This window comes from Melanerpes formicivorus, unplaced genomic scaffold, assembly GCF_026170545.1.
Source record: "Melanerpes formicivorus ecotype bairdi unplaced genomic scaffold, bMelFor1.0.p_v2 SCAF_22, whole genome shotgun sequence".
In the NCBI taxonomy this organism is placed as follows: Eukaryota; Metazoa; Chordata; class Aves; order Piciformes; family Picidae; genus Melanerpes; species Melanerpes formicivorus.
This window is the reverse complement of record NW_027142374.1, coordinates 7,466,939-7,480,466: the sequence shown is the minus strand read 5'-3', so window position 1 is coordinate 7,480,466 and position 13,528 is coordinate 7,466,939. Positions and strand designations below refer to the sequence as shown.

The 13,528-nt window shown below is 43.9% G+C and overlaps 1 protein-coding gene across 3 annotated transcripts in view; it reads right to left on the bottom strand.

The window, feature by feature from the left end:
- Nucleotides 1-13,528, bottom strand: part of AMMECR1 (AMMECR nuclear protein 1) — a 106,117-nt gene that overhangs the window by 70,978 nt on the left and 21,611 nt on the right. Inside the window, exon 2 of one of the 3 annotated variants that reach the window (XM_068152038.1) lies at nt 7,021-7,555. In XM_068152038.1, the coding sequence (XP_068008139.1) occupies nt 7,021-7,555 (535 nt within the window). Of the gene's footprint in view, nt 1-7,020; nt 7,556-13,528 lie in introns of those variants that run through there. The other 2 variants (XM_068152037.1, XM_068152036.1) reach the window with 2 other exon arrangements.

The following is a 13,528-nucleotide window of genomic DNA, read 5'->3' as shown; positions in this document are numbered from 1 at the left end:
GCAACTACTGTCTGTCTTTCTGGAGATGAGCAGTCAACAGGACCTGTAAACTGTCCATACATTCAAATGATATCTACTTGTTTCTTAACAGATAGGACAAAGAAAGTGCCAACGTTACATTTCTCCTGCTTTGGCATTCAATGCAAGGTAACATTACCTGTATAAATTTATAAATACATGACACCTGAACAGGAGGCAGATCTCTGCACTTTTTCAGTAACTCAAAATATTTGCACTCTTAAAGTTAAGTTCTCAACAATTTCTAATGAAGAATACTAGAATTTAGTGATACACATGAAGTAAATCAAATCAGAGAGCCAAACCATGTTTTTCTCATAGGCAGACAGGCTAAATAGGAACGTAGAAAGTCAAAAAACAGTCAACATTTGAATCTGCAAAATCCACAGAAATCTTTATCAGGAAATCATCTTCACAAGATAGAAGAAAGCATAACAAAAACTATGAACATAGCTAAAACAAAGGAGGCAACAAAAATGAATGACCAGAGTGATGGCACAGGGAGAGGTGGCTGCTGACTCCTCCTCACGCTACACAGGGCATGAGAACAATTAACTTCTGCAAAACCAGGACTGCAGTGAATCAGAGCATTTATTGTAACTCAGTGGTGACCGCTTTTAGCAGAAGAAACAAAGCCAGGGTCCATCCACAAGACTGTCTATGATGTCATCTCATGTACTAACAGAAACTACCTCATTTGGACAGAAGAACAGCTCACTAAAATGAGCTTATGAAGAAAAAGCACCCTCAAATTATAGTTAACCTAATTTGGAGTTCATCATATGAGTATCTTCACCATTCATGAATATTATCAGAAGACAAACCTATTGGCACAGCTAAGCTCTTTCTGAAGCCGTGCTGCTTCATCCTTTTTCCCCCTCTGCTGTCCAAGACACATTCACCACTCCTGCTTTCAAATATGCTGGGAATTCCCTGCTGAGCACTGCCAACACCAGCCAAAATACACATTTTCCGCTGTACTGTATTTTAAAAGCATCTACTGCAGAATGCCTCTGAAAGAACCATCACTTTGTACTCCAACATTTAATATTCCACTGTAAAGACCATATTAAGTCAGCAAAGAATACTGACGCTTACACAAAACCACACAACACGCACACGAAAAGCAGAATGAAGTCAGACAGACACACAGACATGCAAGAACACTTCCCTGTCTGCATGTTTCACTGCTGTGTTTTTTGGTTTGTGAGCAGTGTTGATCTTTAGCCATGACCAAGCAATCATTAGAGCTGTTGTGTAATGCTACTGTGACAATAAATACACATTATTTCAGAGTCTGCCACGCAAGTGAGTCTCCGCTGCCATACAACTAAGTTCTCCAGAGAAACAACAAAATCTCCATGTTTTAACATCAGGAATAGCTGAGCAGGGACTGTGGAAGAACAACACTGTTGTTTGAGGATTTTTTAAAGACAATATGAAATTCATGTTTTGGTAGGCTTCCAGGCTAATATTCACAAAAATGCCTGTAAAGAAACATATACCCAAGGCAAGCAAGGAGTCAAGCACTACACTCTAAAACACTGCAATGAATTGTAGACTAAAGCAGGAAGTCAAGACTGCAGCCAAGAAACAAGAAATTGAGAAAAGCATGCAATCCTGTGAAGGTGCAAGCACAATATTGTATATGTACATACCTACAGACAAGCCTAACCTTTCCTCAAAGTCTTAAAGCATCAGATAGTAATTTAACACTTTGCGGGGTGGGGGGAAGTAGCTTTGGGACTGTACAGGAAGATTTGAAACTATTTCAATCTTTCCTAGCAAATCACCACGGCAAAACAGTATCAAGACACAGTAACTAAGACAAAAAAATTGGATGGTCAGTAACAAATCCTCAAACCACTTCTCTACTACACAGTCAAGTCACACTCTGTCACAGCTTTGAGAACGGGAAAACTACTGGGCACAAGATTAGCTTGTTCCACTTTTTAAAATTGTATTGAATTCAACTATCTCCAAACTTCACTAACAAAGACATAAGGTAATGTAGTACTGTCACCTCATACCATTCTAGAATATGCAAATTGGCAGATCTTGCACCTGACAGCAATGAAATACAAAGATCAGGCATATCAACATTGCAGCATGTGTATCTCTGCAGCCTGCAGTCAAATGGAACAGTTGCTGCAAAACACTAGATCACCAATGAAGAAAGGAGCTGATGGATTTCCAAGCTAAGTCTTTAGGTCAAGACTGGAAATGACCTACAAAAGATTTCAATGCAGAGGCTTTCAACCACAGAAGGCAGGCAAACCATCCAGATTATTCCTGTGGCAAAGAACACAGTTGCCAGCACCACTTCTGTCTGAGGGCTGGAGCCTCCACACCTGTGTGTGGCTGGCAGCCTGTGCAGGCACAGCAGCTCCGATACTTCCCTACAGCACCAGCTCTGCCACAGGTACTCAGGTCAGCTACACACACCATTTTGTGCCTCTGGCACAGTTCCCCCAATAGATGAGGAGGATATGAGCAAGCCATCATCCAGGCATTGACTGTACTCATGGAAAACATCTTTCCCAAGAGTTCCTCAGCCAGATGTGAAGCAGGGCACAGGCTGCATCAGCCATTATAGGTGCAAAATCTTGTTCTTGGTCAGTATGTGTCAGATGACAAGGGCAGAACAAAATTTCCCACAGTAATTGTGTCAAGAATGGGTGGTTGCTGCTAAAATAATCCTGTTTGCTAGCAGGTGACTTTCAGAAAGGGACTATCAGAAACAAATATCTGGCAAATGAGTTAACTTGCTGAACTGTCATACAGTGTCTCCCCCGCAAAGATGCTGATGTTAAAATTAAGCAAACAGGATGAAGAGTTTGAGGCAGATGCTGTGCACAATCAAAAACTTGGAAAAGTGATTTCTGTGTGCCAAGGGGAATCTTCACAGTGAGCAGAGATGTGAGAATCTTCAAGGAAAAAAAGTCCTCCTCATTGCCCACAACACAGCATCAACTGAACTCCACACACTCACCCTTCTCATCCTGTCACAACCTCCTTGCTCACACTTGCACTTCCACTCAAACATTTTTCTACTACAAGAAAAGTAGTATTGAGTAGTGTGAATCTTAAGCCCTTTCACACTGGTTCTACAACAGAACGCAGGACACGGTACTGGCTCCACTGGTCAGAGGCACAGGGTGCATTGCACAAGACCCAACCAGAAAGGGAATAAAGGGACATGAGTTGCTTGTCAGAAACGTGAAAAAACACAGGGTAAAAAAAGGCTTCTCCATTTTAACTTCTCCCTAAAAGCTTTTTCCAATTCTTCCCAAATCCCCTTACAATTTATTTCTATTGCCACTTCTAAAAATCCTTGTTTTAATCAATTGCAGTGTTCCAAAATTTTACTCATCAGACTAAAGTCCTATTCAGACACTGTTCTTGAAACTCAAAGTCACAACTTCTTTCTGGGGCAGCATTTTTCAAGCTTTGTATCAACATCCACTCCTCCAGGATCATTTTTACACTAGCTTGTGAGCCACTCTGGGCAAGGGGAAAGCACATGCCTTGCAGGACACAGCCCAACGGAAGAAGGGAAGGAGTAGCTTAGAGAGCAATTCGAAGTACAATTCTAAGTGGAAGAAAGCTCTTCAATTTAGACAGTGATAGAATAAAATGTTGGCAGATCAATGGACACCTACAACAGCAGAGGAAGAAGCCTGTGGCTGGAGGGATCTGCTGAACCTATTCTCACAAAGACAGTGCTGGACAGATTCAGTATCTTCAAGCTATCTTGGCTCCATGAGTCACTCTCTCCAAGCCTTCAGCTCCACAGCAATACTCCTGACCAACACCCCGTATCCTGTGCTTCAGGAACTACAATCAGAGATATGAAAATGGCAACTTTTCCATCCATGCATGGGCTGCACTAGAGTTCAAACTCTGCACCTTTTCAAAACAGGCATTTTGTCTCATTCCTACCAACCACTCTGAAATTCTTTCCCTTCGAGCCCTGCTGAGGTACTCATCTTGGCATCAAAAAGTTACAAAAATCCAGAGGTGTCACAAGCAGGTTTTGTTCAAAGAGACAACACAGCAGAACCCCTTGTCCAAATGATTCAGCCACCTGCTTTTCTTTGATCGTGCCCAGTTTCACATTTCAAAGACCTGCAAGGAATGAGTCATGCCTGTCTGAGGATACCTGCTCACAGGTCTTTCATCTTCCCTGTAATTAATGTAATTTAAAAACCATATTTCTACAATTCACATACAGACTTATTTTAGACTACAACTTGCAGAACAAGTATTTTGGTCTACAGACCAAATCTCCAAAAGCATTCCAGACAGAAGGCTGCAACATACACACACTGAAATATGACAGTTCTCAGTCCTTTTGGGGCTTTTTTTGCTGTGCAGGATGAAGCTCAGCTTCAGAGACGCCACTGTAACTTTGTGCACTACCCAGTTATTGATGGCTCTGCCTGCAATTCTTTCCAAGGCTGGAAGTCATGCTGTCTCTGAAGACCTAGCAGGAGTGATTTATTCACCGACCTAGAACTTTACATGGAATACCTAACAACTTTTCCAAAGTTGCTTCCACAACTGCACAAACAATCAGCTCACAAGACTGCTGAAAGCAGCAGTTCTGCCATCTGCTTATTCCCACCTCACACTTGTGCAGGCACAAGTGTTTGCGAAGCCATGCAACCATCTAGAGGGAACCAAGAACTGTGAAAAGTAACCAGGGGGAAAAACAAAATGACGATTTGATCATTTCTCAATCTGTAAAGCCATGCGCTCTGGCACAAGCATGGGAACCAGCAGAAAAGATAGCACCAGTTTTAATGGCAGCACCAGTTTCAGAAGTCCATCGACACAACTTTTCACCAACTAGATCTTAACACACATCTAAATTTCAGAAAAACACAAATCATTTTGCTTAACCTGCTATTGTGTTCTTGTTAAAGTAAGAAGAAGGAGAAGAAAGGTGAAGTGACCTACTGGTTACTGGAAAATACTCCAGTGGTGAGACCTTCACCCCTGCCTCAGTTTCCTCCACTAATAAAACAGAGACATTAGCACTTATCTGCTCAACAAAACATGCTGCAATACAATTAAAAATGTAACAACACAGTACGATTGTCAGGAAGACCCAGACAGAATTCAGCTCTCTTACAGTGTGAAAGAGTTAAACAGCACAAAGCTGATGCTGTAACCTGGAGTGGTCTGGGATGGAGAACAGACACAGGACAATGAAAAGCAAAATGGCTACTCAAAGCAGCAGTTCCTAAACAGTTGGTATCTACAAAAGGACAGACATGGATTTACAAAAGACCTAGGTAAAGAAACTCACAGTGGAGTCTCCCTGCCCTCCTTTCATTATTGGTACTCTGATGTAATCACATAGGAGTTATGAAGAGCATATAGGGAAGACTTGCTGGGGTGGCAGGTTAAGTAGGAATCCACAGAGCTGGGTTGTCATGACAGCAGCTGAAAGTATGCAAGAGATGTATAGATCCTGGGTGTTAGAACAGCAAGGACTCCAAATAAGATCATTAATACATTACAGTATTTTCAGCACTGCAAAGCATACACTACATCCCATTAAGAAACATGGACTGCATGATAACCATTTGCGTTGGTGAGGGTGCACAAGGGTCTAGGACACACAAAGACCTGTATTCACTAAGTACTGATAAAGTAGGGGGTCACACAGAGCCGTCATGCCATACATAGGACGGAACAAGCAACATGCACTCTGGTGGACCAATGCCCTTAAGTCTCAGCTGAAGCTTTGAAACTCACCCCATGAGCTCCATCCCATTTAAAAAGAAAGTGAAACAGTGTTAATTCCAACAGCCCCTTATGTTCACTTTGCATTCAAACACAATAGGAGCATGCAGCAATGTAGTAACTCATCCCAGCTGAAAGGAAGCAACTTCCTGTAAGACCGAAGTTACTCCCTGAAGTGTCTGAACTCCTTCTCCAACAGAACACCCAGTTCCCCAGCACAGGCAGGCTGCAGGTGCTGACATGCTGGGCAATGCTATCCTGGCAGGTCACGTCCAAAGGTGGGAGGGCAGAGATTTCAAGACAAACACTGAACAAGAGTGGCCAGGGATGGGAATGAAGCAGGCCCTTGCAAGGAGAATGATGGGAGTAACAGGTGTTTATGTGATCTGTTCAAAACTCGGAGTTTAATGTGGTGGAGTACTCAGGGACTCAGGACGTCTAACACTGGGTGATCTTCAGGGGTTGTTGCAAAGCAAGGACGCTGCGCAGTTTGAGACCAAAGTAGTGTTACGAGTGCCTGGCACGGGGAACATACTGGTACACCGGTGCTCACAAATAGCACAACAGGTCTCTTACACTGAGTACTCACCATTCAACATTGGTGAAGCAGAGGCCCGACCTCATGCAGAGCTGATGGACAGAAGCTGCCTAATGAAGGGGTTCCAGTAAGAGCTACTGGTGGAATGAGCATGGAGCGGTCTACTCAGGCACCTCTGTACACAGGCAAGGAGCAGGGAAAGGGCACTGACACGGGGTGTGGTGTGAAATCACCCGTAGCCAGACGAAACCAGGGCACCGTCGAGCGCGGCAAATCGTGCTCGCACAAAAACGAGAGAGCTCGGGGCAGGTACCGAATGGCCCGGCCAGCGATGTCAGGGAACCGGGAGAAGATGCCACTCGGGAATTCCGGACACGCCGAGCCAAGCGGCAGGGGCTAACAGTGCTACAGGGCACCGGGGCGCTTCCAAGGCGAACCGGGCGAGGGAGGGCAACGCGGCCCCCAGGGCACACACCGGGAAGCCCGGCTGGTGCCCGCACAGCTGCGGGGCGGGGGCGCCCGCGGGCCAGGCCCCAGGACAGGCGAGCGGCGCGGGGCCAAGCGAGGACAGGGGCCAGGCGGCGGCGCGGTAGGTGCCGCGCGAGGAGGCGGGTGCCGGCAGAGTGCCCAGCCGGAGGGGAACCGGTTGGGACAAGCGCACACGAGGCGCCCACGAGGGCGGTCCGGGGCACGGCGGCGGCGATACTCACTAGGGGTCGTTGGTGAAGCGGGGGCTCCGCGGGGGCTGGTAGCCGTACAGGTGACAGTAGAGCACATCGAAGCAGAAGCAGCACATCTCGGCCGACACCACCATCTTCCTGCAGCCGGGCCCGCCAGAGCCGGCGCCGGGGGAGGAGAGCAGCGAGGCGGCGGCCGGTGGGGAGAGGCCGGCGGAGCCCCCGCCGCAGCTGGGCGGCAGCGGCGAGGAGAGAGCGCAGCCGGCGGCGCCCCCCGCCAGCGCCCCAAGGCCGTTGAGGCGCGGACCCCCTGACGGGGGCAACGTCCCCGGCTCGCCCCCCGCCGCCGCCGCCCCGCCGCAGTGGGAGCCGTTGCCGCCGCCTCCCGCGCCAGCCGAGCCCGAGGGAGGGGAACTGGAGAGTTTCTGCTTCTTCACCCCGCAGCAACCCGCCGCCATCTTGGAGCCGTCTCCCCCCACGCAGCGCTTCCGACCCATGGCGGGGGGGCCGGCCGACCGGCCGGGGGACGTGCGGCGGTCCGCTCCGCCTCCTGCCGGGCCCGCTCCGCCTGCAACGGGGAGGGGGCGGGAGAAAGGCGGCGGGAAAGGGGGAAGGATGAATGGGGAGCGGGAGAGAGGAAGATGAAGAGGGGGAGAGACAGAGAGAACTGTGTTAGAGCGACCGGGTGAGTGGCCCTGTCTGGTAGGGCCGAGTTGAAGGGGCAGTGCGGCCCGCAGGTGTGGCGGCTGCGGCGGGGCCTGGCGGCCTTCCCTTTCCCCTCCCCTCTACACGCCGAGCCACCTCTCTCGCCTTCCCCCCGTGCTGTTTCTCCTCCCTTCTGCCAGGGAAGTGGAGCAACTCCACCCCGCGTGCTGAAAAAAATGTAGAATAAAATAAAACCCACAAACCCTAGCTTCACAGGAGCCGCATGGCAGAAGTAAAGCCCTGGAGATGGTTAAAAACACCCCGCTAAATAATTCAAGTGACCTGAGATGCCTTTCTCTTGGGAAGAGAAGGGAGGGGGGAAAGTGCTGGAGTCGGCAGGCTGGCAGCCTGGAGAGAATGCTTGGATACACCTATTAAACATTCAATCGTGGTGGCTAAAAGCCGGGGTCTTTCTGTATAAGTATATTTCTTTTGTAATTACAGCTTTGGTAATTACTTCACATCAAATAAGTAGCAGCGCAGAGCATAGGCCCTCAGCTACAGGGCAAGCAGCTGTGACCTGGTGAGACCATGGCCCTTGGTGCCTGCAACACACACAGGCTTCCTCACGTCGAGACCTCTAGGGAGTCCAGAGGAAAAAGGCGGCAGTCACTGCACTTCTTCAGTCATCTGAAATTAGGAGTGCCAAGCTATCCTGGTAGGAAAGGAAATGTACTTTATATTAGCCTCTCATATAGATAATGTGTATGTATGAAGAGACTTGCAAAGGGCCATAGAGTACTTCAAAAGCTGTGTGTATGTATATTTAGAAAATAACACCTCACCCGTCAGGGTTATGCAGCTATCTCTGGCATGGGATGTAACAGCTGTTTAACGCAGAGTAGCAACAATACAATATCCAGGAAGACAAGGGAGTGAGGATGGCCAAAAAAGAATTAAAGTAATATCACAAGTTTAGAGAGAATTGTCATTATCCAAGCTAAAATGCAGTCTCAGAAAGTTTTCACAATTGAAAGCTACTTAAGAGACTTCATTTTATATTGTGTGTTGGAAATGGTTTCTCCAGCATTCTCATGGTTTGAATTCTGGATCTTGAATTATCATGGATTTGAAGAGAAAATACAAAGTTATTTGAGTTCTAATATTAATGGATTAAAAGGATTTTTTGAGGGTTTCTGTCCAAATACAGGCCTAAACTTCTCTTGCTTTGACTGTGAATCATCCCCTTAGGTGAAACAGCTGCAGAGAATAATAGCAAACAAAAAGGAGAAGAATTAAATGGTGTAAAGGAATCTCTTCCGTTTTTACTGTTTATGTTTGGAGCTGGAGAATGCTTATGAAGGGAACCCAGTTTCTCTCTCTCAAACAACTTTCAAGTTTCTCTCGAAACAAAGGCAGTGTTTTCCACTTAGGGGATGCATTTGTTTAAAACCAGTTAGCAGTGACACCTTCTGTTGCTTTTGGGAAAATAGTTTCTCCAGGTATTGAATTCTGGCGTTTTCTATGTTTTTAACCATCCTACATTATTTAACACCAGCATTTACAAAAAACATCAAGTAACTGCAAAAGCTTACAGTATAGACACAAACATAAACCCTTCATTCCACTGTGAGATTGTAAGATTTGGATTAAGTTTCAGAGCTAGGACAGGTATCCTTATGCAGTATCAAGACTGCTGTTAGTGCACAGCCATAGTTTTGGAGTTTGTATTGCGTTTCAGCGATCGCTGAATGAAAAGGTGAATTAAATACATTACTTATTCATTAAAAACATCCTACTTTATTCACCTCTGCAGATGTTCTTTTCTATATTTGCCTAGAGTTGCAGTCCTATTTTACCTGAGTGCAATGTAATGTAAACCATATCTCTCTGTTGTAGAGACAACAGCAAATACATAAACCCAACTGTGGAAATGATTTTTTAGTGCAGTCAGGAAGACACAATTGTATTATAAAATATTCTTCTCAGTATCTCAAAGTAGAGAGAAGTACAGGCTCACAGAACACTTTTGTATAGCTCAGTGAAAAATTCCCATCTATATTTCAAGAAGAGTTTATTCTTTGGCTAAGATGGCTTAAGTAAACTGCAGCAGCTGTTTCATTGGCCCTTTGCTCAGTCTCAAGGACCTTTACATTTCTTATTACAAGGAGCCCTGAATATGTTAAGTTCCTTCATGTATATAGTACTTCCATATTTTGCTAACTCTAGCAGATTTTCTCCTGTTGGCTGATGACTGTGCTGTGCCTCACAGGCAGTCAAATGTACTGAGTGAGCTCAGTGTAAAACCCACACTTTGAGCAGTACAAGCAGTCAGTGCAGTTGTGCAATGAGATCAGTTTATTTTAGGCGTGATGTAGCTCTCCTTTATGACTCCAGCTGTTTAGCACTATTGCTGACCTCAAGTCCTAAAGCCCCAGTGATTTAAGAACTGTTAACTTGTCACAAGCAAGAGACTGCAATTAATTTTTTAATTAAAATTCACAACTGGTGATTCTTGAGAAAAGCTGTTGGAGAATTGATGGTATGAAAACCAGAATTATTTGCAGTAAAATATTTCTCACTGATCCAAAGATGCTCTTCAATTGCCCTTCTTAAACAAAAAATTCAGAATGGCTAGTATCTGGGGGAAATGATGTCTTAACAGACATGGTTCAGTTCCTTTTGAATCCGAGGTAGAATTTGCATTGACTGTAGGAGAAGTCAGATTGTTTTCAGTGTAGGTCAAAAGATTTATGTTCTTAGTATCTTATAATCTAATTACGAGACAAGAACAACCAGATCAAGGAAACAATGAGCCAAAATTGGGCCGCATCAGTAAGCAGGAGTGATATAATCCTAGCCTTTTTAGTATCAATTCTTTTAATAGGCACTGTGACAGGTGAGGGATTTAAAAGAGTACTTAAAATAGCACGTTTAGGCTGTGGCTCCATGTGCATTTTTGCAGTAGTAATGTTGGCTTAAGCAGCTCTACCTCAGCTAATTGTTCTCTTTCCTGTCCCACCCATTCTGTTGTGTTCATGCAGCTGTTTGTGCAGATGTGAGGCAGAAGATCAAATTGAAAATCAGTTATTCTTTTCCCTTGATTATTTTTCAGCCAAAACAGTTCTCCCGTCTGATCTATCAGAGGGCTGCACAAAATCGGTATTGGCCTATTGGAGTGGTCATACAAAATTGAGAATTAATAGCTTGGTCAGCTTAAACAGTATTGGTGAAAAATAAGATGAAGTGGCATTGTACATATTTATGGGAAAACTGTCAGAAATCACAGAAGTGCCTGAATTTTAAATAATAGGTGAAGAAAGCCAGTTGAGGAAAGATAGGAAAGACACAGGGTGGACAAAAGGCCTTGAAAGTGAAGTAGTTTATACATGAAACTGTAGAAAAATCAGAGCTACAGAATGAAAGAATGGGAACCAGAAAGGCTCTATTTGCAAACTATGTCACTTTTCACTTTCTCAGAACTGAAGGAAACAAAGTCCAAAAACTAAGCACTGTGAATAGCCAGCACCTCTGTGAGGTTGTCAGCTATTTTTCTAGTTAGTTATTGTTCTGGAAAAGAGTCTGTACTTCTCCCCAAATTCAAAGGTTAAATTCTATCTTTGTGTCTTCCCTTCATAGTGAACTTTTCTGGATGGGCCTGCCATAAACTGGAAGGTTTGCATGCTGAGAATTCCTTCAGTCTGAGGAGTTTCCACACTTGGTGGAGACAGTCTAGACAGCTCTTCCTTTGCCCTGCAGCATACAAGGCATTATGGGTGTAGCTTGGGAGAAAGTGAGTTTGCTTGTGTTGCTTTTTCACATTATTGCCAAACTGGTCTATCATGCTCTTGAGGCCCATTTGAGTGTTGCTGAGTATATTCTGCTTAGGCAGAAGAGGTTTTGTTTCTCATTCAGTGTGCTCCCTGTCTCAGCTGTCCCCAGGAGAAATTAGACGGAGCTTGGAATCTAGGCCAGAAAGTGTGCATAAAATCCAATAAAGTTAATGCAAGTTAACTTGCACATGTCTGAGAACAGTAATTGTTCCTACCCGTTAGAGGCCATATCCTGCCATTGTTCCATATATCAAGCCCCTATTGAAGTCTCTTCTAAAAAATCTTGTACAAAATGTCATCTCAGGATGTGCTACCAGGCTGAAGACAAAAGGTCCTCACATGTTGTGTTACTGGAATCCTGGCTCTGTTTCATATTCTGAGCTATGTTATAATTTCACCATACTGTAATACAATCTGTGTTATTTTAAAATTAACATTGTTTTACAGACATTTTTCCCTCTTAAGCAAATTTAGGGTTTGATTCTGTTAAGCCATCTGTGCATGGAGTGGGCATTGCTTTGGTAAAAAAACAACCAACAAACACAATAAACCACCCCAAACAAACAAACAAACAAAGAGCCCCCACCAAGAGAACCCCCCCAAAATAAATAACCAAAAAGCACCTCCAAACTCTCACATATTCTAAAATGTTATTTTTCAAACTGGGATGAGAGAGTTTGCTACCTAGAAATAAAAATGTTATATGTGTCAATGGAGTGAGAGAACATAGTTAATTAAAAACTTAAGGATCAAAGACCTTGCAGTAAATGAAAGGTGAGGATAGTAGGAGCTTTTTAATGGAATTCTTTTCACTTAATTCCCTGAGCTGGAATTTCCTCAAATACTATGTTAATGCAGTATCCTATCCTTTTTGAATGTATTTTTCCACTGTGCAGTGATAAAAGAAGATGAAGCTTACACAGCCATATTCTCAGTATAAGTTCACCATGGTTTCATTAAGGTCAGTGGAGCTACAGTGATTTATGCTAGCTGATACATTAATAATAAGCCTTAGGACATATTTTTTGACATGGCTGTTTGTAGATGGTCTCCTACACAAAATGTTTTCCAGTACTGTACAGCAACCATGGGTGTTAACAGCATTCCTCATTTTTGACCAGTCTGAGGTGCTAGTTTCATGAGTTTTAAGTTAATACATTTAAAGCAATACATGGGTGTCTGTTTATCCAGTGCAGTCATACAGCCATCCCTAATGAAACCCAGAAACAATCTGATAGGACACAACAATTGAGGTGTATTAGGAAAACAATGTAATAATTAATTTCCAAAGGTATATGTAAGCTAGGTGGGTGGAATGCAGCTGCTGAGAATTAAAATCTGGTCAGGACACCACAGTTACATGCCTGTTTATTTCTAAGAATTGTACTAGGTCTTTAGCCATCCCAAGTGGTCAGCATATGATTTAATATTTCATCTAAAAATACCAAAATGAAGCTTTCATGTATATTTATTTAATGCAAGGAACAGAAATTTCAGCAAAGAGGGGAATGTTAGCAATGTTAATTGATTGCTAGCAGTGTTAATTGACTAGGATGACAGAACACTCCCATGTAAGGAAGCTAACAGGCATAAATTTTCGTCTCCCTTTTGATGTATGACTGTGTTGGGCATCTTTTTTCTAGGTATAATTTAATTTTCTTATGAAATTATTTAATTTCTTCTATTTCCTGCTTTTGCTATCATACTGCACGTGTTACCTAGCTTTTGGTGCAAAGAAATTCCACCTCTGTGTCTCTAATGGTCACTTCTGAACTTCAGTTCATGCACCCCAGCTCTGGTGTCTTGCTTCCTTTCAGAGAAGTGAGATACCCTTTTCTTTTCTTCAAAGACTGAATAACTTTTTTCTTTAATCTTTGTGAGAAGCAAAACTCAGTGAATTCTTCTGCTCACCCTTTACCATTCTCACTTCTATAAAAGAACCTGTTAAGACGGCTAAAGATTACTTCCACCATTCCAGGTGGGACCATCTAATCACTTTATGGTTTTAGTCATACCTCATGAAATATTCTGGCTATTGTTTTGAAAGAAAATTCATTAGCTGC